The 25,744-nt window shown below is 40.9% G+C and overlaps 1 protein-coding gene across 1 annotated transcript in view; it reads right to left on the minus strand.

Moving 5' to 3' along the window:
• Positions 1–592: 592 nt before the first annotated feature.
• LOC145395710 (ionotropic receptor 93a-like) overlaps positions 593–25,744 on the minus strand; it is a 98,033-nt gene continuing 72,881 nt past the window's right edge. Inside the window, exons 5-6 of the mRNA XM_080269250.1 lie at positions 22,132–22,318; positions 593–871 (exon numbers count right to left, since the gene is read on the minus strand). Coding sequence (XP_080125376.1) covers positions 593–871; positions 22,132–22,318 — 466 coding nt within the window. The remainder of the gene's footprint in view (positions 872–22,131; positions 22,319–25,744) is intronic.

Here is a 25,744-nt window from a genome sequence, read left to right on the forward strand (position 1 = left end):
CGATGCCACATCATCAAGGCTTCCTTCTTTAATACCTCTCGGTAATAGGCTTCTCATATGTCAACAAAACATTTCTATCTTGCTGTACTGGCACCAATTCAATGCATGAAGGGTGAAGAAGAAAAAAAAAAAAGACGCATTTGTATTTTCTGCTATAAATAAAATAGTAAAAAGTATGTAAAAAATTAGGGTCATATCTCTTTCACTGTATAGTATATTCTTTGCCTAAAAGTAGCAAGGATAGTTAATGTTAACACCTTTCTGTTACGAGCTGTTACAGACGAGAAAGAAAAAACAAGTGAATTAATTCGTTTTTATTTTTTCTGATTCTGACTTTACATACCCCTCATAAGAGTAAGAGGACTTGAGAACAAGTGTTTTCTTCTTTGGACTAAAAATGCAATATTAATACACTGTGTAGGCTACCCCTGGACGCCTTTTCTACATTATTCATGTTTCCTGCAAATGATTACTAATATTATGAATACAATAGTAATGATGCCCCAAGGCTGAAGAGGTCAGATACTAACTTATGTTAGGGCTTGTTTTATGTTATTAAAAATCTGCGTGCGGGAGTCATATGGAAAATTAATCAGTCTGATATTTGTCTCGTAGGTCCAGGTGTATGTGAAGGGTGAGGCTCCGACACCAGCAGCCTCTCCACTACAAAGGCCACACTGCCCAGGGTGATGCCCACCAGGAGAAGCAGCAGAGGTCCCTGCACATGGATAATAGACAGACTCCTGAAATTAGTTTGGCTGTGTTCTGCTCCATCCTGCCCTTGCTGTTTTATTTCTTCCCTCTGTTTCATTCTACTTTCACGTGCAGCGGCTTCCATTGTTTCCTTTTTCCACTGCTCATACAGACCAGCCTGAAAACAGGAAATTGCAGTAGTGAGTCGTGGAAGAACCTAAAACAGACTTCGTCAGGTCCTATTGTAGTGAATGTTGTAGTTTTTATGTAAGCCTTGTAGGAATCTCTTAACCAATAGTATTATAACATTGACATTTACTCTTCTGTATTCTAATGCATTGGACATACTGAATTTATGCGTAGTCATCAGTTATACGCACAGCGATACATGTACAGTGCATAATGCCAATACAACATGTTAAGAATCGATTTAACAGTCTGTTCTACGACTCTGATAAAGTAAATTCATTAAATATAATGCATCGATCTAGGCTAGTCACTCCTGTCTCTCATTCAAAGAAAAGTGGCTGCTCGGGCTATAACTAAGATAACTGCTAAGAATACTGTACCGGTCCCTCGTACTCAGTGGTACCATCGCCACATTTTATCGGGCTGTTTGGACTATTTTGATATACCGTAACGTGGCCTAAAACAATGTGGTCGCTGCTTCTTCTTATGTAGCATGCTTTTGAACAGTCAGGCCACACTGTCAGTAATTCTTTATTTTATTATTAGGAACTTATTCTTCGTCCCCAATTTATCCTTGTTTTACTCTGTGGAAAATGTTACGGTGCATGTGAATCGTACAAATACGATAATTAGTGCAGTATTTCGGAAAATTAAAACAGATATCTAGTGCAATGAAATGAGATCCTTTACTTTTTAATGCTGGAAAATTATCTATATTATAATTATACTGTATAATGCAACTGAAAAGAATGTTTGGTACTATGTTACAGGGTGAAAATATAAGAAGGCACTTTTTAAATAATATGAATGCTAATATATTTTCAAGTTACATTCAGTAGAAATATGTAAAACTTAATCGCTGAACGGAGTCTTCTTTGGAACAGATTATCTCATTTAATTCATATAGCTTTGGTTCAAACATGAACCACATCACATTACCTGTATACAAGTAAATGCCAACAATCCTCAAAATTCTTAATCTTTTGATTTAAAGCATTTTTTCCTGTTTTGAACTTTTGATTCTTCGGTACATAGACCTATATAGGACTAACGTGATTTATAGAGCCGTCTGACATATTCTTATATATGTCCACTGTTACTGGGGGATACAGGTATAAATTTCAATAAATAACACGTTTGGGCTACATCTGAAGTATATGCCACGTTTTCAAGGGCCACCTGCCACGGACTGACATAACTGTTTACACACCTGCTCCTACGGGCACATGAAAAGCCACTAGAACAGCCCATTAACACTTCTTGCAAAATCGCTCTTTTTTTTTTTAAATGTCCAACTCTGGGCAAAGGCTTCAGGGCCTATTTCTTAGGGGCAGTGTCCTATTCCAAGGCCCAGTAGTCCTCCTACACCTGCACATGTCACCACTTCGGCCGTATCACCAACCATCCATACTGAATACATACTAGGGCTGTCTCATACAGGACTGGTGTATTGGTATTAGCGGGGGTATTTTTATGACATGTCGGCGGGTCATCTGGTAGATCAGGAAGGTCTGCTTTTAGGAAATTCAAATCCTTAAACTGTTCCCTGCCCCAGCCAGGATTCGATCCTGGGACCATTAGGACTGCAGGCCGCCTTTCTACCGATTTATTAATTTATGCTGATATAATGCCTGTATAAAGCATTACAAATGCCTGTGCATGACAAATGCATATTTTAGTCATCGAGGAAAACTTCACCTGCTATGCCATCCAGATAAAGTCAATCTATAAGCAGATTTCACCGATTTTCGCCTATAAGATCACTGGGAGAACACGTTATAGGAAATGTTTCTTAAACAAACACAAAGAGAGAGAGGGGGGGAGAACTTTCCAAGAAGTAGTACCACAGAAGGTCTTACGACCTGTACCTCAGAGGTACCATGAATGAATTTAAGAAGGCCCAAGGAGAGAAGGTCTCTTCGTGCGCACATTCTGATGACGTCAGGTGGGAGATAAACGGGCGGCCGAAGGTGACTTCCGTTTTCTTTTAGGGTATACTGCTTTTTTTCTGAGGTAATATAATGTTATATAGCTTCGCCCCCAGAACTTTCAGCTGATCATATTATGGTTAAAGTGTTTCCATTGCATAATTAACATTTCTACTAGTTAATGGGGATGTAACAGTTAACGAGAGAGAGAGAGAGAGAGAGAGAGAGAGAGAGAGAGAGACAGACAGACAGACAGACAGACAGAGATGGATTGGAGAAAAAAAAATCAAAGCGGTGATTTGGAGTCGGGGAGGAAGAGATGGAGGAAGGGGAAGCGAGAAGGAAAGGAGAAAGGAAGAAATGAAGGAGAAAATGTGGAAGGCAGAGAAGGAGAGCAAGACGGGAGAGAGGGAGAAGCGGTAGGGAGGAACGGGAGAGAAAGAAAAGTGACTGGGCGAGAAGGAAGGGAGATACAGTATTTGCGAATGAAGTAAACGACGTGAGCGAAGACAGGAAGAGGTAGAAGGTATGGAGAGAGAAGAGAAGAGGAGAAAGAGGTGGAGGAGGGAGCTAGAAAAGTGGAAAAAGAGGAGGGAGGATGAAAAAGGAGAAAGGGAGTTAGGGATGGAGGAAGAGAGGAGAAGTGGAGAATGAGGAGGAGGAGGGAGAGAGAAAAGTGAGGGCGAATGAGGAGCAGAAATGGAGAGATGGACTGCAGAATGGGGGAAGAAAGGAGAAGGAGAAGGAGGAGCAGGTGGAAGATGGAGGGAGGTAATATCTGTGCTAATGAAAGGAGAGAGAGAGAGAGAGAGAGAGAGAGAGAGAGAGAGAGAGAGAGAGAGAGAGAGAGAGAGAGAGAGAGAAAGAAAGAGAGAGAGAGAGAAAGAGAGAGAGAGAGTATAAAATAATGGTTTTTAAAAGAAGGGAGTGAGGGTAGAGCTGAAGGGATACATAGGTAGATATGAGGGAAGAGTGAGAGAAAATGGAGGAAAAGAAAAACGGGAGGGCAGGATGGAGGGATGGAGAGGAAGGGATGGAGGGGCAGAGAAAGGAAAGTAGGTAATTGACAGAGGGATAGAAAGATTGAGGGAACGGGTGAGGGAAATTGGAGGGAGAGGAAAGTAGGAGAAGTGGGAGAGAAGGACAGCTATCATAATGGAGGGAGGGAGGCAAGAAGAAGATGAGATGGAGGAAAACCTTGAGGGAAAGTTGGTAGAAGAGAAAGAAAAAATGGAGAACGAGGAAGGAAAAGAATGGATGCGGTTACGGGAGAGTGGAGGGATTCGCTAGAAGGATAGATAGTTGGATGGAAGGAGTGAGGGAGGGAATACTTGGAGGGATGGAGGGAGTGGATGAATGGAAAGAATTAGGGAGCAGTGAAGGGCGACAGGGAGTGGAGGAATGGAGAGAATGATGGATGAGTGGAGGAAGAGAGGGTATAACGGAGGGAGGGAGAGAATGCATAGAAGGAATGAAGTTAGGGAGTAATGGGGTGATGGAATAGTGGAAGGAGGGAGGGAGTAGTGGAAGTTAAAGAGTGAGGGAGTGATGGAGGAAAGGAAAGAGAGAATGGAGGAAATAAAAGAAAGAGGGAGTACTGAAGGAAAAAGAGGGAATAGAGGATGTGAGAGAAAGAAGGAGTAATTGAAGGAAGGGTGGACTACTCCGGAGAGATGAGGAAATGGAGAGAGTGAGGAAGAAAGTGAAGAGAGAGAAGAAGGGGAATGAGGGATAGAACAGCAAAATGTAGACTGCAGACACGGGCTTCCTTTGTGTTAACCAGGTCTTGTCTCTTACACAGCTGGACCCATTTCTTTCTAGTGTCTTCATCTTGAGGGAACCTGAAGAATTTGATGTCACTGTCTTTTCTGCTGACTGAATAGCATCCAAATACTGCACAGTTAAGTGGCATCTTTCTGATAACTGTCCTAGTATGAGATAAATATATGGGAACACCGAGCTCTCCACCATTGCGGCCTAGGGAAACTAAGTGACTTAGTGAGTGGAGTGAGTAGCTGTCTCCCACGTGACGTCATGCGCCAACCAGGTTGAATTCTCGCCCGGGCTGGACAGACCTTCTCTCCTTGGACCTTGGAATTTACCAGATATAAGTTGCTACTCAATTCGTATGACGAAAGTATAACAGAGATGAAGGTTCTCTCCACCCACCTCCTCCCCCTGCGGAACGGGCACGTAAAAGGAAGTACACCTAACCCGAGGGAAAATGGATAGGCTATGAAATTGGAAGAAATATTCAATGAACAACAAAGTCAGGTCTGGTATAACCCTGAACTGCTCTGTTGACGAAGTGTCAGCTACTGTGCTGGAAGATGATTCCAGATACAACAGACCTTATACGTGAAAAAAAAAAAATGCCTAACGTATCATGTGGCATCGTCGCTGGAGGGGTATCAACAACCGATTCAGATGGAGTAACAAGGCTGTTATAATAAAAGTAACTTAGTCACTGGGTAGTGTTGAGAGGAAAATAACAAAATACCATAAGTAGATCAGTCATATATCCGTTTTACATCATGGTTTTCTCTTCACATGCTGGTTATTTAACATAAATCTGGTATTAGAGTTTGATATACATACTTCTTCATAACACACACTGTTACCAGACCCATAAACAGAGCTGGGAGGCTTCAGACAAGTAATGATTTTTATCGTCTGGTTTTAGCAAGGCGAGGCGATAGATTTTGTGTGTGTGTGTGTGTGTGTGTGTGTGTGTGTGTGTGTGTGTGTGTGTGTGTGTGTTCTTACCTAGTCGTATGTTTACAGGAATGACTGAAGTTCTTACTGTCCGTGTTTTGAAACATTTTTGTAATACATGTCTTTAAATTTATTAATTATTTTGGCACGCTATTTCATTCGATAGTGCAGTCCACTAATCACCTGCTTTATTTGGGAAACTGAAGTTCCTTATGTCTGTATTACCTTTTTGTACAGTTTTCTGCAGTGTCCTCCTAATGTTGCTTTCCCATAGGTTATGTTCCCATTTTCTGTTATGCATTGATATAACATAATCATGTCTCCTCTTTTCCTTCTCCTGTAATGTTGGTAGATTTAATTTTTCGAGTCTTTCTTCATAGCTTGGGTCCCTTAAACTTTGTGTCCATCTTGTAGCGGCCCTTTATACCTTTTCAATCATATCTATGTGTTTTTTGAGATGTGGATTCCAAACTACTGATGCATACTCCAAAGTTGGTCTAATGAATGCTACTATCTTTCTCAGCACGTCTTCATTTATATATGTGCAATGCTACCATCATATTAGCAAGCAGAGTGTACATGTTACTTATTTTTTCATTTATTTGGTCAGCCGGTGATAGTCTGTCATTGATACTCATGCTTAAATGTTTTTCCCTTTCTGATGTGTGTAGGGATGAGCTTCCTAATTACTAGTCCCAGTCTGGTCTTTCTTCACTTTTACCAAATTTTATTACGTAATATTTGTCCACACTGAATTCCATTTGCCATCTATTGCTCCATTCATGAAGCTTATTTAATTCCTCTTGTAGCTCTATGCAAGAGTCTGTGTAATTTCCCTTTGTATTTTTGCATCATCAGCAAACATGTTTAGGTAGCTTCCATTTCCAATGTTGCTGTCCATGTCATTTATATATACTACAAACATAATTGGTGCCAGCATCGAGCCCTGTGGAACTCCATTTGTCACTTCTCTCCATGATAAGTAATTTCCCCTTAGCACTGTTCTCATTTCCCTTTTACTGAGAAAATCTTGCATCCAATCTTACAGTTTACCTTGGATTCCTCCTTGACTGTGCAGTTTCCTTGAAAATCTGTTGTGTGGTACTCTGTCAAATGCTTTCTTGAAATCCAAATATATGCTGTCTACGCAGCCATCTCTTTTCTGTATTATTTCTGCAACCCTGTCACAGTAACTTAATAGGTTGGTAACTCATGATTTTCCCTTTCTAAACCAAATTGTCTTTCTGTTATTATATTGTTTTTCCAGGTGATTTACCTAAATTCTTTGATGCAGTTTTTCTGACATCTAACTTACGACGCTGTTCAGTGATACTGGTTGGTCGTTAAGTGGATTTTGTCTATCTCCTTTCGTGAAAGGGGGCACAATGTTTGCTTTCTTCCAAATATCAGGTAGCCTTGTCTTAAGGATTCTTTGAATATTAATTGTAATGGACTGCTTAGCTCTTTTGCACATTCCTGTAATACCCAAAATGAAATCTCGTCAGGGCCACTGGCTTTTCTCCTGTCTAATTTCCTCATCGCTTCCTGGACCTCTTGTTTTGTTATACGTATGTCTGTTAATATGTGTGGGAATGCTTGTTTGTCTTCATCTCTCGTAAATCTACTTTCTTTAGTAGAAACTGACTGGAAATTTATGTTTAGTACTTCACAAATATCTTCTTGATTGATACAGATTTTCCCCTCATTCATGGTGGATGGTACTTTAACTTCTGATTTGCTTCGTATGTAGCTGTCACCCAATTTCGGCTGATCTGTACTTTTATTTACAGTGTCTTCCTCCTACTACCTTTGAGCTTCTCTCCTTATCCTTGTATAATAATTTCTTCCCTGCTTGTTGTTGTTATATGCTCTCTCACTTTTATGTCGTCTGTATCTGATCCACAGCAAATCTCTTTTCTCTTTTGCATTTTTATAATCAGTATTAAACCAGTTCTTTATCCTTATTTCCGTGTCTTTGTGCAATGAGACATAATTATGGACTCCTGTTTCATATAATTGAGAGATTTTTTTATATATAAAATTTATATCTTGTCCTCTTAGCTCCTTTTCCCACTCTATATCGTTGAAATACTTCTTTAGGTCATGATAGTTTCCCGTTTTGTAGTTTAGCTCCTTTTTGTAATTTCCATTACCTCTAACTATATCATATGCTGTCCTGAAATTGTAATCTAGTACTGTATGGTGGCTTGGTGACAGATTATATTGTCAATTTCATTTTCATGCCTAGTAAATATGAGATCTAATAATGAGGGGTCTTCTGGTCCTCGTTTTTTGGTGTTCTCGTTTACATATTGTGTTAGAAAACATTCCTGTATAAGATCCAAATGCTTTTGATTCCAACAATCTTTATGGCTTTTTATATCTAGTGTATTCCAGTGTATATATGTATTAAAATCTCCCATTAGTATATTTCTGTTAGATTTTTCTTCCATTCTTTATATTAGGGTTCTTATATCCTAAAATGCCTTTTCTGCCAGGTCTTCATATTCACCTCTATCCCATGTGTTTGTCTTGGGTGGCATATATAAATCTGTCACATTGTTATACCTTCTGATGTACTAATCTCTACTCCAACTAATTCAACTCAAGATGGTATGTCTATTTCTATCTCTTTTACTTGGAGTTTTTTCTCTGTTTGTATCATAACTCCTCCTTTCTTAACATTTCTATCTCTTCGCCAAATATTGTACTTATCCCAATTTTAAGAGTCGTTTGATATCCCTGAGGTGAATTTTGTTTCTGTTATACAAATAATATGATGCTCATTTTCTATGATATAATCTTTTATCTCTAATAATTTGGATACTATTCCAACGACATTTGAGTACATTAACTTAGGCATTTTGTTCACATATTTGACATTAGCTGAGTCTACTATCTTGTTTTTATTTCGTCCCTTCTGTTTATGTGCCATTTTTTTAATTGCAATCCTACAACTTTATGAAAAAAAAAAAAAAAAACACTTCTCTCTTCATGTGATCTCGCATCATTCTTTTTTTTTTTTTAATGCTTCTTCCCACTTTTCCTTTAGTAATCCCCATTTCTCTTGAGTTAGGCACCTTTTTATCCACACTTCTTTGTACTACTCTGATTCCTTAATTTTGTTAGCATTTTTTGATAACTCTCCTACAGTTTTTCTGAGGCCTTGACCTGTTTCTCTAATATTTCACTAAACTCATCAATTCCTCTGCATCTTTCTCACAGATTACGTCTGATACTACTGTACTTTCAATGTGTTCATTGTATTTACCATCTCTTTGTTATCTCTGGTGATTCTTATTTCTTCCTCATCTCTACCAGTGATGACTATAGATCTGTTACTCCCAGCTGTTTCCTTTATCAGCCTTGGTGTTTGCTGTGAGACAAGTGTGTGAAAAATATTTAGCGAAAAGCAAGGATGTGTTTTGGGCATTCATGGATTTACAGAAAGCGTATGATAGAATTGATAGGGAGGCTTTGTGGACTGTTTTAAGATTGTATGGACTTGATGGTAGGTTACTAAAAGGGATGAAAAGTTTTTATGCAAATAGTAGAGTGTGTGTAAGAGTAGGAAATGCTGTGAGTGATTGGTTTCCCGTGAGAGTGGGGCTGTGACAGGGATGTGTGATGTCGCCTTGGTTGTTTAATATTTACATGGATGGTGTTGTAAGGGAGGTGAATGCAAGAGTTTTAGGTGGAAGTCTGAGTCTGGTAAATGTTGATGCTGGAGAGTGGAATCTGAAACAGCTGCTGTTTGCAGATGATACTGCACTGGTGGCTGATTGAGAGGAGAGATTGAGACAGTTGGTAGAGGAGTTTGGAAGTTCTGAAAGGAGGAAATTGAAAGTAAATGAGAATAAGAGTAAAGTGATGAAGTGTACGATGTTGGTAGATGGTAGGGGAATGAATATAGTTTTGAATGGTGAGTTGCTTGAGGAGGTAGAGTGTTTTAAATATCTAGGGTCACATGTTGCTGTGGATGGAAGAATAGATGCAGAAGTGAAGTTTAGAATAAATGAAGTAGGAAAGGTGCTGAGAGGAATGAAAAAAGTGTATAGATGTCGTTCGCTTAGAATGGATGTAAAGAGAAGGCTGTATGAGGGTGTTGTGGTACCGACTGCGTTATATGGGGCTGAAACTTGGAATATGGGTGTAGCAGAGAGGAAAAGTTTGAATGTAATGGAGATGAGGTGTTTGAGGAGTATGTGTGGAGTGACTCATATGGATCGAGTGCGAAATGATGAAGTGCGAAGGAGAACTGGAGTTGTTCGGGAGATGGCTGGTAGAGTTGAGCAGAGGGTGTTGCGATGGTTTGGGCATATGGAAAGAATGGATAATGAGCGATTGGTGAAAAACATAACTAGATCTGATGTGAGAGGTGTAAGGCTGAGAGGAAGACCACGAATACGATGGATGGACAGTGTGAAGAGAGCGCTGGATGCGAGAGGGATGTCTGTTGAGCAAGGAAGAGTGGCTGTGCGTGACAGAAATAAATGGAGAGAAATTGTGAATGAATAAGTGATGACGCAGCCCTGAGTGGATATTCTCCCGCATTTGGTCTGATCAGCTGGTCAGGTCAGGTGCGGGTAAGGGGATGGGTCTGTTATGATGTGGCAGGGGTAAACCAGCTCTGCTTTCGGGCCCTGCTGCGGATGTCACTGATTGCATTGCGCAGTTGACCCTTGTGCGGTGTGGTGCGGTGAGGATCCGTCCGTTCTCCCCTTTGGGGCTAAGATGCGAATGAATGTGTTTGAAAGGATGAGTAAATGGGGAGTGTGTCGTCCTGTCTCGGCTACCTCCCTTTCCGTGGGGGAAGCAGCCTAGGTATATAGATAGATAGATAGGTTCTTCCTTATGATGTCTTTTACCTCTCATCTCATTGCTTTTGCTTCAGCCTTGTTTTTTAGATCTTGACATGTTTTGGCTACTTCTGCCCATTTATTTTCTACTTCCTCTGTGTAGTTTCTCATAATTTAATTTGCCTGAGTTATCTTCTTCTTAATGTCTCTACTTTGCTCTGTGAGATTTCCTGCTTGTCTAATTATGTTCCAAAACTCTTTCATGGGTGGCTACTGTATTTCCCAATTCGTTCATTTTCTTCCTTAGAAGGTCTACCTCAGCTTCTAGGTCACTTATTGGTGCATCTTTCCTGTTAAATTCCTTTACCTGTTCCTCATTTTTTCCCCTTTGTTGGCACAGTTCCTTCCTTATTTAGTCCAATTCCAGTTTGAAAGTCTCTTCCAACTTGTTCACTTTCTCAGCTAATTTATTAAATGTAACCAGTTCCACCAGGCCTGTGTAGTCATCATTTTGTTTTATACCGTTTCTCTTCCTCTTACCTAGTTGCACTTCTTGAAAGTAGGCCATCTTATAGAAATATACTTTCTACTTACAGTTTAGCATCTCTGTTCCGTCAGTGTTAGAATTTACCCTGGTCTCGTTTGTTTACCCGACGCAGCTCCTGTGGTCTGCTAACGGCAGCAAACTCCTCAGGGCTCTGACCACTTGATATACTTCCTTTGGATGTATATCAAGTGTGTGTGTGTGTGTGTGTGTGTGTGTGTGTGTGTGTGTGTGTGTGTGTGTGTGTGTGTGTGTGTGTGTGTGTGTGTGTGTGTGTTCCCGAATTATCTAAAAGTTGTGGAAGAATATGCACCAAACCATACTTAACCAACAATTGCATGGATGGACATAAGTGATTAACTTTTGGTTAGGATTTGATCAAAGGTGACTGAATATCAGCCGTCATACATCAAACTGCATTTTGGCCAATATCTCAGCAATAGATAGAGATATTTTCTAAAAAACAGAGTCCAATATATTTTGCCAGTGATTAGTATTTGGCTCCAATTTTTTTTTGTTTTTTATTTCACTAAAAGTTTAAACATTTTTCACGAGGTTTCTAAGTATAACCCAGCAGAAACCATTGTTACCCTGGGGTAACAGTTTGGTGCATTTTCAAAACATAAATAAGGAGGGAACCCCAGGTTGGGTCCTATGATCTCTGGTACTATGACATGATAGATGAATGGTAGTAAGTTAAGAACCTTCCCGACAAAATCCCATCTGCAGCAACTCAGGGTTTTGGAGGGTTAAGTGTAGCTGCAGAGTATGTAACCCATCTTTCATGACATTCTTTAGAAGCTGCAGCAAAATTCTGTAATCATTTGCTTGAAGATAACCTGTCATGCCTCGTCCTGTAATAGCTGCTCCACAGTGGAACTGTTGAGGTGTTTGGGCAAATTGGGAGGAACTTCAACTGCCCGTGTCTGAGTTTCATCCGTGTTTGCCTTCAGGAGCCCATGGTCAGAAACAAGACTCTTCCTGCTCTAAGAGGATATACAGTTCTCCATTCACCAGCTGTTATGGACTGTCGTACTCGAGGTGGCTGTCCTCTACTTTGCTGTAGCCTACTGTCTGGTCTTTCCTTCAGGCTGTGGGTGTTCAATTACACATGGGGAGGAGTTTCATATTCTGTTGTCTTTATCTATCCCCCCTCCCCTTTCACGCAGCTTCCTATTCCGTTTGTTCTTCTAGGCGATATAAATCTTTGCCATGCTTTGTGGAATTAAACTACAGTATATGTAACACCTTTGGTGATCTCTTGGCATCTATTGCTGAGACTTTGGATCTGGTTTCTCTGAGCACGGGAGAGCTGACACATTTCATGTACAAGCTAGCATTCTGTTATTTATCTTACATTGGTCTGCCGTGATTCTTCGCTGAACTTTTTATATGAGATTTTGTCTCACTTGAATGGTACTGATCATTACCCCATTTTGTGGTTAAACCATGCAACTCTGTGCTGGTGAAGTGTGTCCCTCCCTGGTGTTTGGGTTCGGCTGACTGGGGAAACTTTGCAAAACCCTGTAGTCTTGCCTGTAGTTTTGCCAGCTTTCAAAGGGCTGATGATGCAGAACAGTATTTCACAACGATTGTATATCAGGCTGGCCTTTATTCTATTCCACGAACGTCTGGAAAGTTTGCAGGTGATATGTGCCATGGTAGGATAAGGAGTGTGCTTTAGGTAGGTGTGTCCATAAAGCTGCCTGTAGGAACCTTAAGAAAAATATAGATGTCTTCTTTTAAACTCAGCTAAAGAAAGTTTGTATTCATTATCAGTAGGTTCTGAAGAACTCGTGTCAAACCTTGTGGAGAACGTATGTCTTCTCAATCACCTTATCCACTCCTTTACCATTGATCAGGAAGAAGGTGATGAAAACAACGGGTACCGGTAAGTAATCACCTCCTCCCATGGTGCTTAAAATTCAGATATGTGCTTTATCCAAGTCCTTTGAAGTAGCTTCAGCCCTGGCAGCGCATTTTTACAAAGTTTTTTTGTTCAGATCCCTCGAAACTATCTATCTATCTATCTATTGCCAGACGCCTCAATCCCGTTTGGGGTGGCTGCAAACAAATCGCCTCCAAGTCGCCCAGTCCCCCGCCATTTCACTGCCCTGCTCCCAACTCACACCCCCCTCTCTCATATACCTCTCCACCCCATCCCTCCATCTCATCCTCGGCCTCCCCCTCCCTCTTTCCCCCTCCACCTCACTCACATACACTCTCTTCGTCAGTCTTTCACCCTCCATCCTCTCCACATGGCCAAACCATCTCAGTGTGTTCCTCATAACGCTTCCTATCACATCCACATCCACACCACAACGCTCCTTTATATCCTCATTCGTCAGCCTGTCTCTCCATGTGACTCCACAGGCTCCTCGTAAAAAACTCATTTCCACGGCTCTCACTCTTGACTTGTGTCCTTCCAACAACGTCCAAGCTTCACTTCCGTACGTTAGAGTTGGTATCACAATACTGTCATGTAGTAACTTTTTCACTTCCATGCTCACTTCCCTGTTTCTTATCACTGCTTTCAAAGAACCAGCAACCTTTCTTCCCTGCTGTACCCTTTCAAGCACTTCACCCTCCAAACCTCCATCCTTGTTCATCATACTACCCAAATACTTAAACGTCCTCACATTTTCCAATTCCTCACCATCCAACCTTGCTGTACATTCGCTGACTTCACATCTCTCAAAGACCATCACTTTCCTCTTCCCTCGAAACAATTCAGCTTATTCCGGCATCAACAGGAAAGGTTAGGTATTTTATTTCTGTAGACTGAATTGGATCCTTATGTTTTCTTTGCCGTCTGTGAACTCAAGGCTGCTCTCCAGCAGTGTAATGACTCTGCTCCTGGACTTAATGACATTCCTTATGCTATGATTTACCATTTGCTGTACGATAATCTATTTTTATTAGTAATTTACAATAGGATAATTATTCACTAATTGGGGGATGAGTATTGTTCTTCCATTTCCTAATTCACTTAAAAACTATTTTAATGAGTCTAACTATCGTCCCATTTGTTTGACATCTTGAGTATGCTTACTGCTTGAGAAGATGGTTAGCGGCAGACTAGTTTAGTAACTAAAGAAGATGTTTCTTCTCTCTGTGACAAAGAGGGTTTCATTGGATGAGATGTACAGTAAGTTCGCCCTGAACACGTTCTCACCAAACGCGCTCGCAGTTATATGCTGTTAGTGCTGGGATACGTATAAGACAACGTAAGATTAAAGAACTGTTACGAAAACTATGAATTTACGCAAGAGAGGCCTTTGAAAGCCAAATTCTTGAACCTCAGCACAGCACGCATGGTTAGTTTTGATCACGTCATCATGTGATTTGCTGTACTGCTTTTCCACAGTACTGTATTTGTAAGCTGAATATTTACATTACTGTTCTGGTAAGTTTATGTACAAGTTAAAGTACTGTTAAATAACATTAAAGCAAGAAATAAAGTCTTATAACCATTTATTTCTTAATGCGAGGGAGAAAGAACCAAAGGCCATGAGCCCGCAATAAGAGTTCCCTCCAAGAGAAAAACAAAATACAAAAGAGAGCCAAATTCAAGATCCATTCATTTCGAGATGTCTGGACACACTGCGTTTGAAAGACTGGAGATCATAGGCAGCAGGAAATACAGACAGAGGAAGACAGTTCCAGAGCTGGCCTGTTGCATAAATGAAGGACTGGGAGTAACGGTTAACTCTTGCATTAGAGAGTTGGACAGAAAAGGGATGAGAGTTTGCTGCTAGACGGGTGCTACGCGGCCGTCGTAGAGGTGGAGGAATGCATGCAGACAGTTCAGTGGAGCAGTGACCATTAAAGTAGCAATAGAAAAGAGATAAAGATGCAACAGTGTAGCGAAGAGACATAGGTTGAAGGGAGTCAGTAAGAGGAGGAGAGTTAATGAGACGAAAAGCCTTTGACTCCACCTATTGAGAAGAGCTGTATGTGGGGAGCCTCCCCACACATGAGAGTTGTACTCCACACAGGGGCGGATAAAACCCCTGTATAGAGTCAACAATTGTGCAGGGGTAAAGAAAGAACGAAGTCGGCTTAGCACAGCCAATCTCTTGGAAGCAGATTTTACAAGAGATGTAATATGATCGTTCCAAGATAAGTCCCGAGTAAATGAATCCCCAAGCATGTTCAAGGATGATGCAGGATTAAGATGAATATTATTATACATTAGTGGAAGATTTTGACGGGTTGATAGGTGTAACAACTGAATCTTAGATGCATTAAAAACAACAAGATTATTTTTACTCCAGTCAGAGATATGAGCCAAGTCAGACATTAGGTGTGCCATAGCCTCATCCCTTGTTTGTTGAAGTAACTGCTGAGATGGGCGTTGCAGGAACCAAATGGAAAGGTGAAGGGTGGAGTCATCAGAGTATAAGTGGATAGGGTTAGATGTACAGCTTAGAAGGTCATTGATGAATAAAAGGAAGAGAGTTGGTGATAAGACAGAGCCCTGAGGAACACCACTGTTGATAGATCTAGGAGAAGAACGATGGCCGTCTACAACAGTGGCTATAGAACGACCAGAAAGGAAGCTAGCGATGAAGGCACAGATAGAAGAATAGAAACTGTAAGAGGGCAGTTTGGAAATTAAAGATTTATGCCTGACTCGATCGAAAGCCTTTCAGATGTCAAGTGCAATGGTAAAGCTTTCGCCAAAGCCCCGAAAGGAGGATGACCAGGAGTCTGAAAGGTAGGTGAGAAGATCGCCAGTGGAGCGTCCCTGACGGAACCCGTACTGATGATCAGAAAGAAGGTTGCGATAGGAAAGATGCCTTAAAATTTTTCTATAGAGAATTGACTCGAAAACTTTTGAAATACAGGACGTTAAAGCAATTGGATGATAGTTGGAGGGTTGGGAGTGGTCACCCTTCTTTGGGACTGACTGAATGAGAGCAAACTTCCAACAAGAAGGAAAGGTACAAGTTGACAGACAAAGGCGAAAGCGTTTGCCTAGGCAGGGTGTAAGCACAGAAGCACAGTTCTTGAATACAAGAGGAGGGACTCCATCAGGCCCATATGCCTTGTTAGTATTGAGGCCAGTGATGGCAGAAAATACATCAGCTGAAGAAATTTTAACGTCAGCCAAGAGGAAGTCAGAGGCGGGTAGTGATAGAGGAACAGCACCGGAATCGTCTAAGGTGGAGTTGGAGGAGAAAGTCTGTGCGAAGAGGTCTGCTTTATCAGTTGAAGAAATAGGTACAGAAACATCAGGGTAGAAAAGAGGAGGAAAGGATGATGTTAGAACGGTTTTTGGCAAGGTGCCAGAAGGAGCGGGAAGAATTCGAGTTGGAGAGTTGAGAGCATTTAGTATGGATGAAATTATTTTTAGCAGAGTGAAGAACAGACTTAGCACGATTTCGGGCAGAAACGTAATGATGATGTGATTCAGGGGTGGATTGGCTCCGGTACCTTTTGTAGGCCCTCTCTTTGTTGTGGACAGCTTTAGAACAAGCGTGATTAAACCAAGGCTTTCTTGCATTTGTCAAAGGATATGAGAAAGGAATGTATGCTTCCATGCCTGAGAGAATAAGCTCCATAATGAGCAAGGCACACTCAGATGGCTCCTGGCCATGGAAGGAATAATCATTTCAGGAAAAATCAAAGAAGTACTGTCTGAGGGCCTCCCAATTCGTGGCTCCAAAAGCCACAGGCGACGTTTCCCTGGAGGGTCCACAGGCCGTACTGGAGTGATAGGACAGGTTAAGGTGATAAGGTTGTGATCGGAGGAGCCGAACGGAGAGAAAAGATTAATAGTGTATGCAGAAGGATTAGTTGTAAGGAAGAGGTCAAGTATGTTGGAGCTCTCTCCAAGGCGGTCTGGGATACGGGTAGGGTGCTGTACAACCTGCTCTAGGTCATTAACCCCTAAAACGCGGCCATGGACAGCCGACCCCCCCCTGGGTAGCGGGGTTGGATCGCGGTCTGAGTACCTGTAGGAAAATATTAGCCAAAAATCAGAGATTAACCCTAGAACATTATACTTGGTATGGCAGATAGTACTTACATTCAGCTTTCTCCAGAGACAGGTGTTGAGCCTTCATGGACTACCCAAGGACTTGTGGAGACTTGCAAAGTTGGGAAACAAAATCTTCACTTTCACATCTCCAGCAACCCGGTTTCCCCTCTACCACAGCCTCATTCCGTCACAGTAAACTTTATACTACAACGTACAGGTAGTTTGGAATCCGTAATTGTACAATAAGCACTGAGAATAAGGCTAAAATCAATGGAGTGTACAGCCAACATGCAGCGCGGCGGCGGTCTTCCCGTCACTCAACAAACATTTCCATTTTCACAGCTAAAAACACGTATACTACATTATTTTCAATCATAGTACTTCCCAAAAGACCACCACGGCGCGCTTTTTATTCTGCCTTATGCCCGTCACTTTATTCTCGTTCCTGTCGGCCGCTCGCACTGACTCGGAAGAGCTAGAACTCGCCATAATGTCACTTTGAAAGCCTGCGGTAAACTGACGCTAAACAAGGGCCAAACCGTGCGAAAAAAACCTAGTGTGACAACTGGGGAAACAAGCGTTTCCTATTAGCATAAACTGCTTGTGAGAGGAGAGCACAGATTTACAGTTCTGAGCAGTCAGTGCACTGCCATATATCACAGCCAGGCTGGCAGGGCCATGGTGGGGGGGGATGGGGGAAAAACACGATACTTGGCAACAACGGAGGTCAGTAGTACAAAGGTCAAGTACGGTAATTGTAGCTAAATGGTGGCGTTACTGATAGACAATACCAGCTGGAGCATCCTTGCCCGCGTTTATTCAAAATTAACTCGAATCACAAACGCGACAATCCGCCGTTATGCCCTTTTTGGCAATCGTCGCAAAAGCGACGCTCCGCGTTTAAAGGGTTAAGGATACAAAAGATGTAGGCTTGTTCACCAGGTGGATCAGTGAAAGGCGAGGAGGTCCAAAGGTGGTGGTGAACATTGAAATCTCCTATAATGGAAATTTCAGAGAAAGGAGAAATGGATAGAATGTGTCCCATCTTAGAATTAAGATAGTCGAAGAATTTTTGATGGTCAGTAGTATTAGGGGATAACTAAACAGCACAGATATATTTAGTCAGAGAATGACAGGAAAGCCGAAGCCAGAGTGTAGAGAATTCAGAAGAATCGTGTGCAGGAACACGAGAGCAAGATAAGTCGTTGCGTATATATACACAACAGCCCCCTTTGGCTTTGAAATGAGCATAGAGAAAGTAGGAGGATACAAAAAAGGGTTTGCTGTCAGTTGCCTCAGACAGCTGAGTCTCAGTTAGAAAAAGAAGGTGAGGTTTAGAGGAGAGGTGGTGCTCAACAGAGCGAAAGTTAGAGGAAAGGCCGCAAATGTTGCAGAAATGAAGAAGAAGAGAGTCAGACAATGGTTCCAGGCACCTCGAGTCATCACCAGGAGAGGGGCGGAAGGTGGGGACATTTATGGTCCCCCCCCTGGGGACTCCGAGGCTGGGTGATATGACGCCATGATTTTTTTTTTGAATTTTGGAAAAGGAAGTGTAGTGTGTACTGTGCATGTAGTTTGGTATAGATAGTTAGAGAAATTTGTGTTGGAGAGCATGCTGGCCTACTCTCTGTGTAACTGAGACACTGAAGAAGTTCAGCAATGGGGGATGGTCAGGAACTAGTCCTGAAGGCTGATGAAACGGGTGCTCCAGCACTCCCTGTCATCAGCTTTCCATCCACCTCGGGAGTACTGCCCTGCTCGACTGGTGCTACAGTCTACTCCTCAGGACGTTAAAGCAATACCTGAGAGGTGTCGGAATATTACCTTTTTTACTTGTTCATTATAGATTTGCTGCACTGATTTTCCACTGTACTGTATTTGTGAGTTAAATATTTACTGCTCTGTTATGTAAGTTAAAGCACTTAAATAAAGTTAAAGTATTAAATAAAGCCTTGTAACCAATTAACCTGATTTATATGATTATCCATGATGGCGGGTTCCAAGACAATTATCCGTCGTCAATTCGCCGCCAGACAATTCCCCGTCAAAACATGGATGATTCCCCGTCAGGACAATTCGCACCCTGAACGATTCCCCGACATTCTATAAATATACCTATTTCACCTTTGAATTATATTCTAGCATCACCCACAGCTGTCTTGATTAATGACGGCAAATTGTCTTGTTATTGTTGTGATGGCGAATTGACTTGACGATGAATTGTTCTGAAACCAATCGGCATCGGAATGTTGCTTTGTGTTTATGTATTTGTGTGTTGAAGTTTTGCGGTGCAGTAGTGTATTTGTAAGTTATAACTTTACATAAACCTTCTAACCACTGAAAGTGCTTCATATTGATTACCTATGGCAGATAACAGCAAAACACCAAATTTGGGGGTCCAGGGAGCAAAATAAGGAGTAGTTAAACTTACGCGGTTTTGCACCGAACATGCCATGGTTGGAACCAAACCCTCGCGTTAGGGGCGAGCTTGCTGTACATTGGACTACCTCATCGGATCTGAGTCAGCAGTCTTTGAGGCTTTTGCATCTGGACGTCTTCTTGCAGCTTTGTCTTGCAGCTTTGTTCCTTGACCTGAAAAAGGCATATGATAGGGCATTGCACCATGGCATTTTGAATTAACTTCACAGTTTGGGGCTGCATGGTCACCTGCCAGTGTTCCTTTGTGACTTCTAGTTGAACTGCAGGTTTCAGGTCCGAGTATTTTCCTCACTATGTCCTACGAGTTCAAGAGGAAGGTGTTCCACAGAGGAGTGTGCTAAGTGTTCCGTTACATGCTGTTGCCATCAATGGCATACTTGATTCCCTGCCACAGAGGGTGTCTTCTTCCTTTTATGTGGATGACCTAGTGATATGGTTTTATGGTTCCTAGATGTGTGCTATTGAAAGGAGGATGCAGCTGGTGCTGGAAAGGATCGCCAGCTGAGCAGACTGGGGAGCATTCCATTTTTCTTCAAGCATGAGTGTAGTAGTGCACTTTTATAGATTAAAGGGGCTGGCTACTGTTACAGTGCATGGAGAAGACTAAGTTTCTTGGCTTAACGTTTGACTGTCAGGTTACCTGAGTGTTACATTTGAAACTTGTCTAAGTGTCATGTATGCAAACAATGAATTTGTTGAAGGTACTGTCTCTATATCTCACACCGCGTGGGGTGCTGGTCAGAGTACACTCTTTCACTTGTATCAAGCCTTAGTGGGATCTAAGCTTGACTATGGTTGCGAGGTCTACGTCTCCTGTGCTGTACCACAGCTTAGTGTCCTCACTCCTATGCAACATGGTGTTTTGTGTCCTGCCACTGGTGCTTTCATATCCTATCGATTCCTAGGTTGTGCAGGCTGATGTTCCTTCCTTTTGTGTACAGAACAAGTCCCTAATCAGTTGTTGCTGGAATCGTGTAAGATATAGTCCAGAGTCATTCATTGCTGCTTGTGTATCATGGCAGTAATTTTTTCAGTATCATGTTTCTCATCCTCACACTCCACATTCCTTAGGGTACAAGGCCAGGCAAATTATGGGGGATTTAGGTCTCTGCATAGCCTGTCTGCCCCACTCGGTTACAAAGAATTGCACCATTGTACCTTCGCGTGGTACAGTTGTGCATGGATTTTTAGGACACTAAATCTTCTCTCTCTTCTCTGGTGCTTCATCTGCCATCAGCTATTTTTGGAACATTCCATTCACAGAGGCACCCCTCCCTGAATATAAATATGGTTCAAAGTGACACACTTATTGTTTCTCATCGTCGCACTCTGCATTGCTTTGTGTACTGGGTCAGGCCGATTATGAGAGATGTAGGTTTCTCTGCAGTGTGTCTGTCCTGTCCAGCTGAGAAATATCGTCCCATGGTGCCTTCCTAAGGTGCAGGTTTGCATGCATTCTGAAGTTACGAAGTCTTCTGCCTCTTCTTGGGCTCTCCATCAGCTGTTTAGGAGCATTCGTCAGTTCACAGAGAAACCGCCCTTGTATACACAGATGGTTCAGAGTCAGACACTGGTATCAGGTCTGGGGTGAAATTCCCAGATCTTGCAAGGGCAGGAAATTTTCTAAATTCCTCTAATTATACAGTAGAATTTACTTCAGCTCATCCCCTCTCCTTGCCTTTCTGGAGTATGGCAAGGGTTCATGCCCCTGTCAGTGTGGACGGCAATGAGATGGAAGATCCATTTATAAAATCTGTTTCTTGTCGATGACCCCTGCCAACTACCCCCTTCCTGCTTCCGATATGAGACCATACTTGAAGTATGTGATTCTTAATTTCTGGCAGAGCCTGTGGGATGCTGTTGATAATAATAAATTAAGGGATGTTTTTCAGAGGGTGTTAGTACCGAGGGTTCTCCCCTCCATGTCTTAGCGATTGGAAGTGACTGTTGCCCAGTTATGCACTAGGCACTCATGGCTTAGTCATTAGTCCGTAATGTGTAGTGGGAATCAACCGTATTTTGATTATTGCTTTGTTCCCCTTACTTTCCATCACATGCTAGTCCTATGTCCGAGTCTGGGGGACCTGTGGTGGAGGTTTCTCCATAGGCATGGCAGGACGGATGGTTCCTTCTCACTGTCCTTCATACTTGGAGAAGCCTCTGGCTATCTGATTGATATTCTTTTCTTAACCCACTTGCGCCCAGTGTCCTCAGTATAGGACGGAGGTGGGGCTTTTAAAAATTTAATAAAGAAGGGAACCCCAGGGTAGGGACCTGTGAGCTTCGCGACTAGGTGCCGATAGGCTGAGGGCAGTAAGCTTAGTACACTGCCACCAAAATCCCTCCCACAGGAACTCTGGGAGCTAATGGGCTAAGGATGTGAACTTCTTACACCTTTTATAGTTGATTCATGATTGACTTACTGTGTTGCCATTTTTTTCTTTGTTAGAGGCATCGACTTTAGTAGTTTACACAGGTTTTAAAGTTTATTCCGCATCACATAATCGAGCTGTTGCAGCGCCACAATATTTATTTCCAATAATTCAGTTTAATTCTCTTGTCGTGTACGGAAAATTTTTATTCATCTCAGGATATAATTCTTGGAAGACTTAGAATTAGTGATGTCTCGTTCACTACTAGGGATTTATCCGCAACTGGGTAAAAGTGCTTGGAGGTTGCAAAAACAGAATATGTAAGACATCATCCTTGTGAAATAAATAACTTCTTTACTACAATGATATCTTTAGTAATATTGTTATCTGCTGTTATTGTTACTCAGATAAGGAGTAATTTCGTGTAAAAAAACATTAAGCCAAAAAATTAAATTCTCTTACCCACCTGCGATATAATCCTCAGACATTTATCAATCTGAGGTGTGTAGGGGGCATCATGAGGCACTCCCCAGGCTAACGAAACCTGTAGCAGCTTTTCCTTGCCTAGATACAATGGGGAAGTGCCATCTAGTTTAGCAAAGTTCCGGGATATTATCAGTTGCAGGTTCAGAGGGGCACCAATATGAGCACTCCTGAAATAAAATAAAATAGTAAAATATAACAATTCATCCAGACGCTTTCCCAACCTAGAACATCATGAGGTAGGACATAAAAGGACAGAATATTCGATACTGGGAGAATTATGAACAGCATGCCCAGTGGAATGGGCCACATAATAATCATTTGTACATCATCCAGTCCTCAGGAATCCTGGTGCCTCGTCATATGCCAAACTATGTACACGTTTTTGCTCCTTCAGATTCAGCTGCCATATTGCTCTTTTCTGACTGTTAATATTAAAAGGTAAAAAAAAAAAACTATAAAAGCATATTCAGTTTTAATAAACAACTCCATACCCTTCACGTAGATGAACCACACCTGTGAGTAAGGACATAAATAAATGCTGATTAGGCTCAAACCAGGAAATGTTTATTCAGCTGAGAGAAATATGGACTATGAAAGGATTAAACAACTGCTGTACAATATCTCACTTTTCTTTTTAAATTCTTCCTTTTCAAAGTCTCTCGTAATTTCTTTACTTGAAGAACGCATTTCCTATTTAGTTCTGCTTAAAGTCAGATAACTGTATTCATCCTGATTAGGAGGGATTATTGAAACTTGTATCTGACATTTCATCCTAAATATAATCGTGTGGGGATAGTAGGATGATAACATAATATATACAGTGAACAGATGTACCATGAAAATTACATGAACTGCGGTGATTTAGTTCACATTTTTTTAGTTTAGAAGTTCCCATTCCTACACCACCGAATATTTTAGTGCAAAGGAAAAAAATCCATTATAAATGCACTGCATTTTCTCTCTGTAATGGCAGACAGTACTCTAAGTTCACTCTGATTGACATGTAACATCTGTAGTTCATATAGCAGGGACCACTGTTCAACTAGGCGCTGTGGCCTGAATTATCGTTGGCTATGAAAGCTCCTTAACATCTCGTAACTGATTAATTATGCGTATTATACCATACTGTTATACGATGTCATACAAATCCTTTAAACATCATTGTGCTCTTGTCAGGACACTAAGATATAACACACTATATAATAGCTAGTGTCATAAGCTGCTAATATGTAATATAGAGGTTTGAAAAAAGTCGTGCCTAAATTCGAAAGCTGGAGGAAACAGCAGTGGAGATTCTAGCTATGGAATGTTGCACACAGCACATCAACGTCATGCAAAGCCGCACCACAAACCTGATGGAAATTATCACACGTACCCACAGACATGACCCAACCAGTCATATACAGGGGAAACTGGAGAGTCAGGGCAGTAGGGGTTGGGTCGTGATACGAAACAGGAGAGGCACGGTGGAAAAGGCAGGAGTAAAGGGCATGGAGTTAGCTAGCATAAACCGCCCTCACCTTAGTACTGCTCTTGTTAAGATAACTCCATCTTGAGAATAAAACTGCAATCAAACCCCAGACTTACTTTTATCATTCTCCTCCCATCCACGACAAGACTAACTTGAAAATTCTCTCCTCTTACAACCCTATAATCTAACATTTTTGGAAATGCCTCGGCTACGGGTACAAGATTTTTGGTGGCAGCAATCCTACGAACCTCGACTATAATTCTATAGTTGAGTCTACATTAACATGATAGAAAAATAGAACAGCGAAAGGTTCGAACCGAACGACGCCTCAACTTTATACTGACGATCTAAAATTACAACCAACCCCTCTATCTCTCTATGTCTATCTACGAGTACGGTACATAAATTGACACAGGGGCAGGTGGAGAAAATTAGCCAACTACCCTGAACTGCAGCAACGATATACAACAGCAGTAAATGAAGCCTATTAATGTCTCGACCAGCAATCAATGAACAACTCGAAAATCAATGTTAGTCAAAAGATATTACGAGCATATGTGGACACTGTGATCCTGCACCCTCTAACGAGTGAGTGAATATACTTTTACTCTATTTCTTCCATAGGGCTTCAATGTACAATCCTTTATTGCTTATAACATCACAAATGAATAACACCATTATCCTGTAGTGATTTATTGCTAATACAAAGGTGAGAGAGAAATACTTTGCACAAAGATATATAAAACGTGCTTTATAATTACAACTAGAATGATGATATTTACAACAATCAAACCAAGTAACAATTAAGATAGGGTTATTGATGATAACAGGGTTACAAGAAAAAAATAAGCAAACAGGCAGTGAGTAGACCTTACGAACTGAGTTTCCACACACAACAGACTCCGATCACCCACTACAAACTATTTTACTCTTTATTTATTAACACATTTTACTCGTTCTAGTAGTTTAACAATACCACTTCATTTACATGGAAATTAACGTACATTTACTAAGTACTAGTACCAACAGTAACAATTATATATATATATAAATATAAACACACATATATATATATATATATATATATATATTTTTTTATATGTATATATATAATAATATATACATATAGATAGATAGATAGATAGATAGATAGATATATATAGATAGATATAGATATATATACAGATATATATATATATATATATACAGATATATATATATATATATATATATATATATATATACAGATATATATATATATATATATACAGATATATATATATATATATATATATATATATATATATATATATATATATATATATATATATACACTGCCATACACAGACATACACGCGTACAGTTGGTCAAGAAGAAAGTGCAACCAAATATGTTTAGTGTGTGGCGATATCTGGCAGCAGCTTCGTAGTAAACACTCGTATTTTTTCAATGGATCACTCAGAATCTACAACCTTTGTAAGGATGCACGTGATTGGCTGAAGCGTTCAGTATCGGAACAAATGTTCTGTCCCTTATTTATTACTGAATAATAACTGTGGCAAGATGTAATGTATACAGATGATGTCTATACACAGATGATGTCTATGTACTAAATAAGCAAGCTGTAATTACAGTTATAGTAGGAATAACACGTAGCAATGAGTACCGATTAACTTATGGTATTGTGTTCGCAATAAGAAAGGTGTTTCAGGGGTTAGTTTCGAATGATTTTGACCTTTGAAGCAGCGGAACCTGGCCGAGGCACATTGTCTAACTGGTGTCGGTATCTATCGAGATGCAAAGTTTCCTTACGAAATGGGCTAATATGAGACGTTAGATAATTACACACGCTCTGAAAATTAGTGTACTATATAAGCGATATAAGATTGGCCATTCCAGTTCAACATCACTAGCAATGCATATTTTGTAAACCGTTTATGCAAGTCTTATAATATTCCCTCAGTACTATGTCATTTATAATTACTTCATTTTGGTTACAGAAACTTAAATTTAAATATGAGAGAATAATTGCGTGCTCAGCTAAAGGACCTACCTTAACTATTCCCCCTAGTATCATGATTCATAACCGAATACTTGATGCAGTTTAACTACTTCATTGTAA

This window comes from Coenobita brevimanus, chromosome 33, assembly GCF_032717465.1.
Source record: "Coenobita brevimanus isolate Jiangsu-jjx chromosome 33, ASM3271746v2, whole genome shotgun sequence".
NCBI lineage: Eukaryota > Metazoa > Arthropoda > Malacostraca > Decapoda > Coenobitidae > Coenobita > Coenobita brevimanus.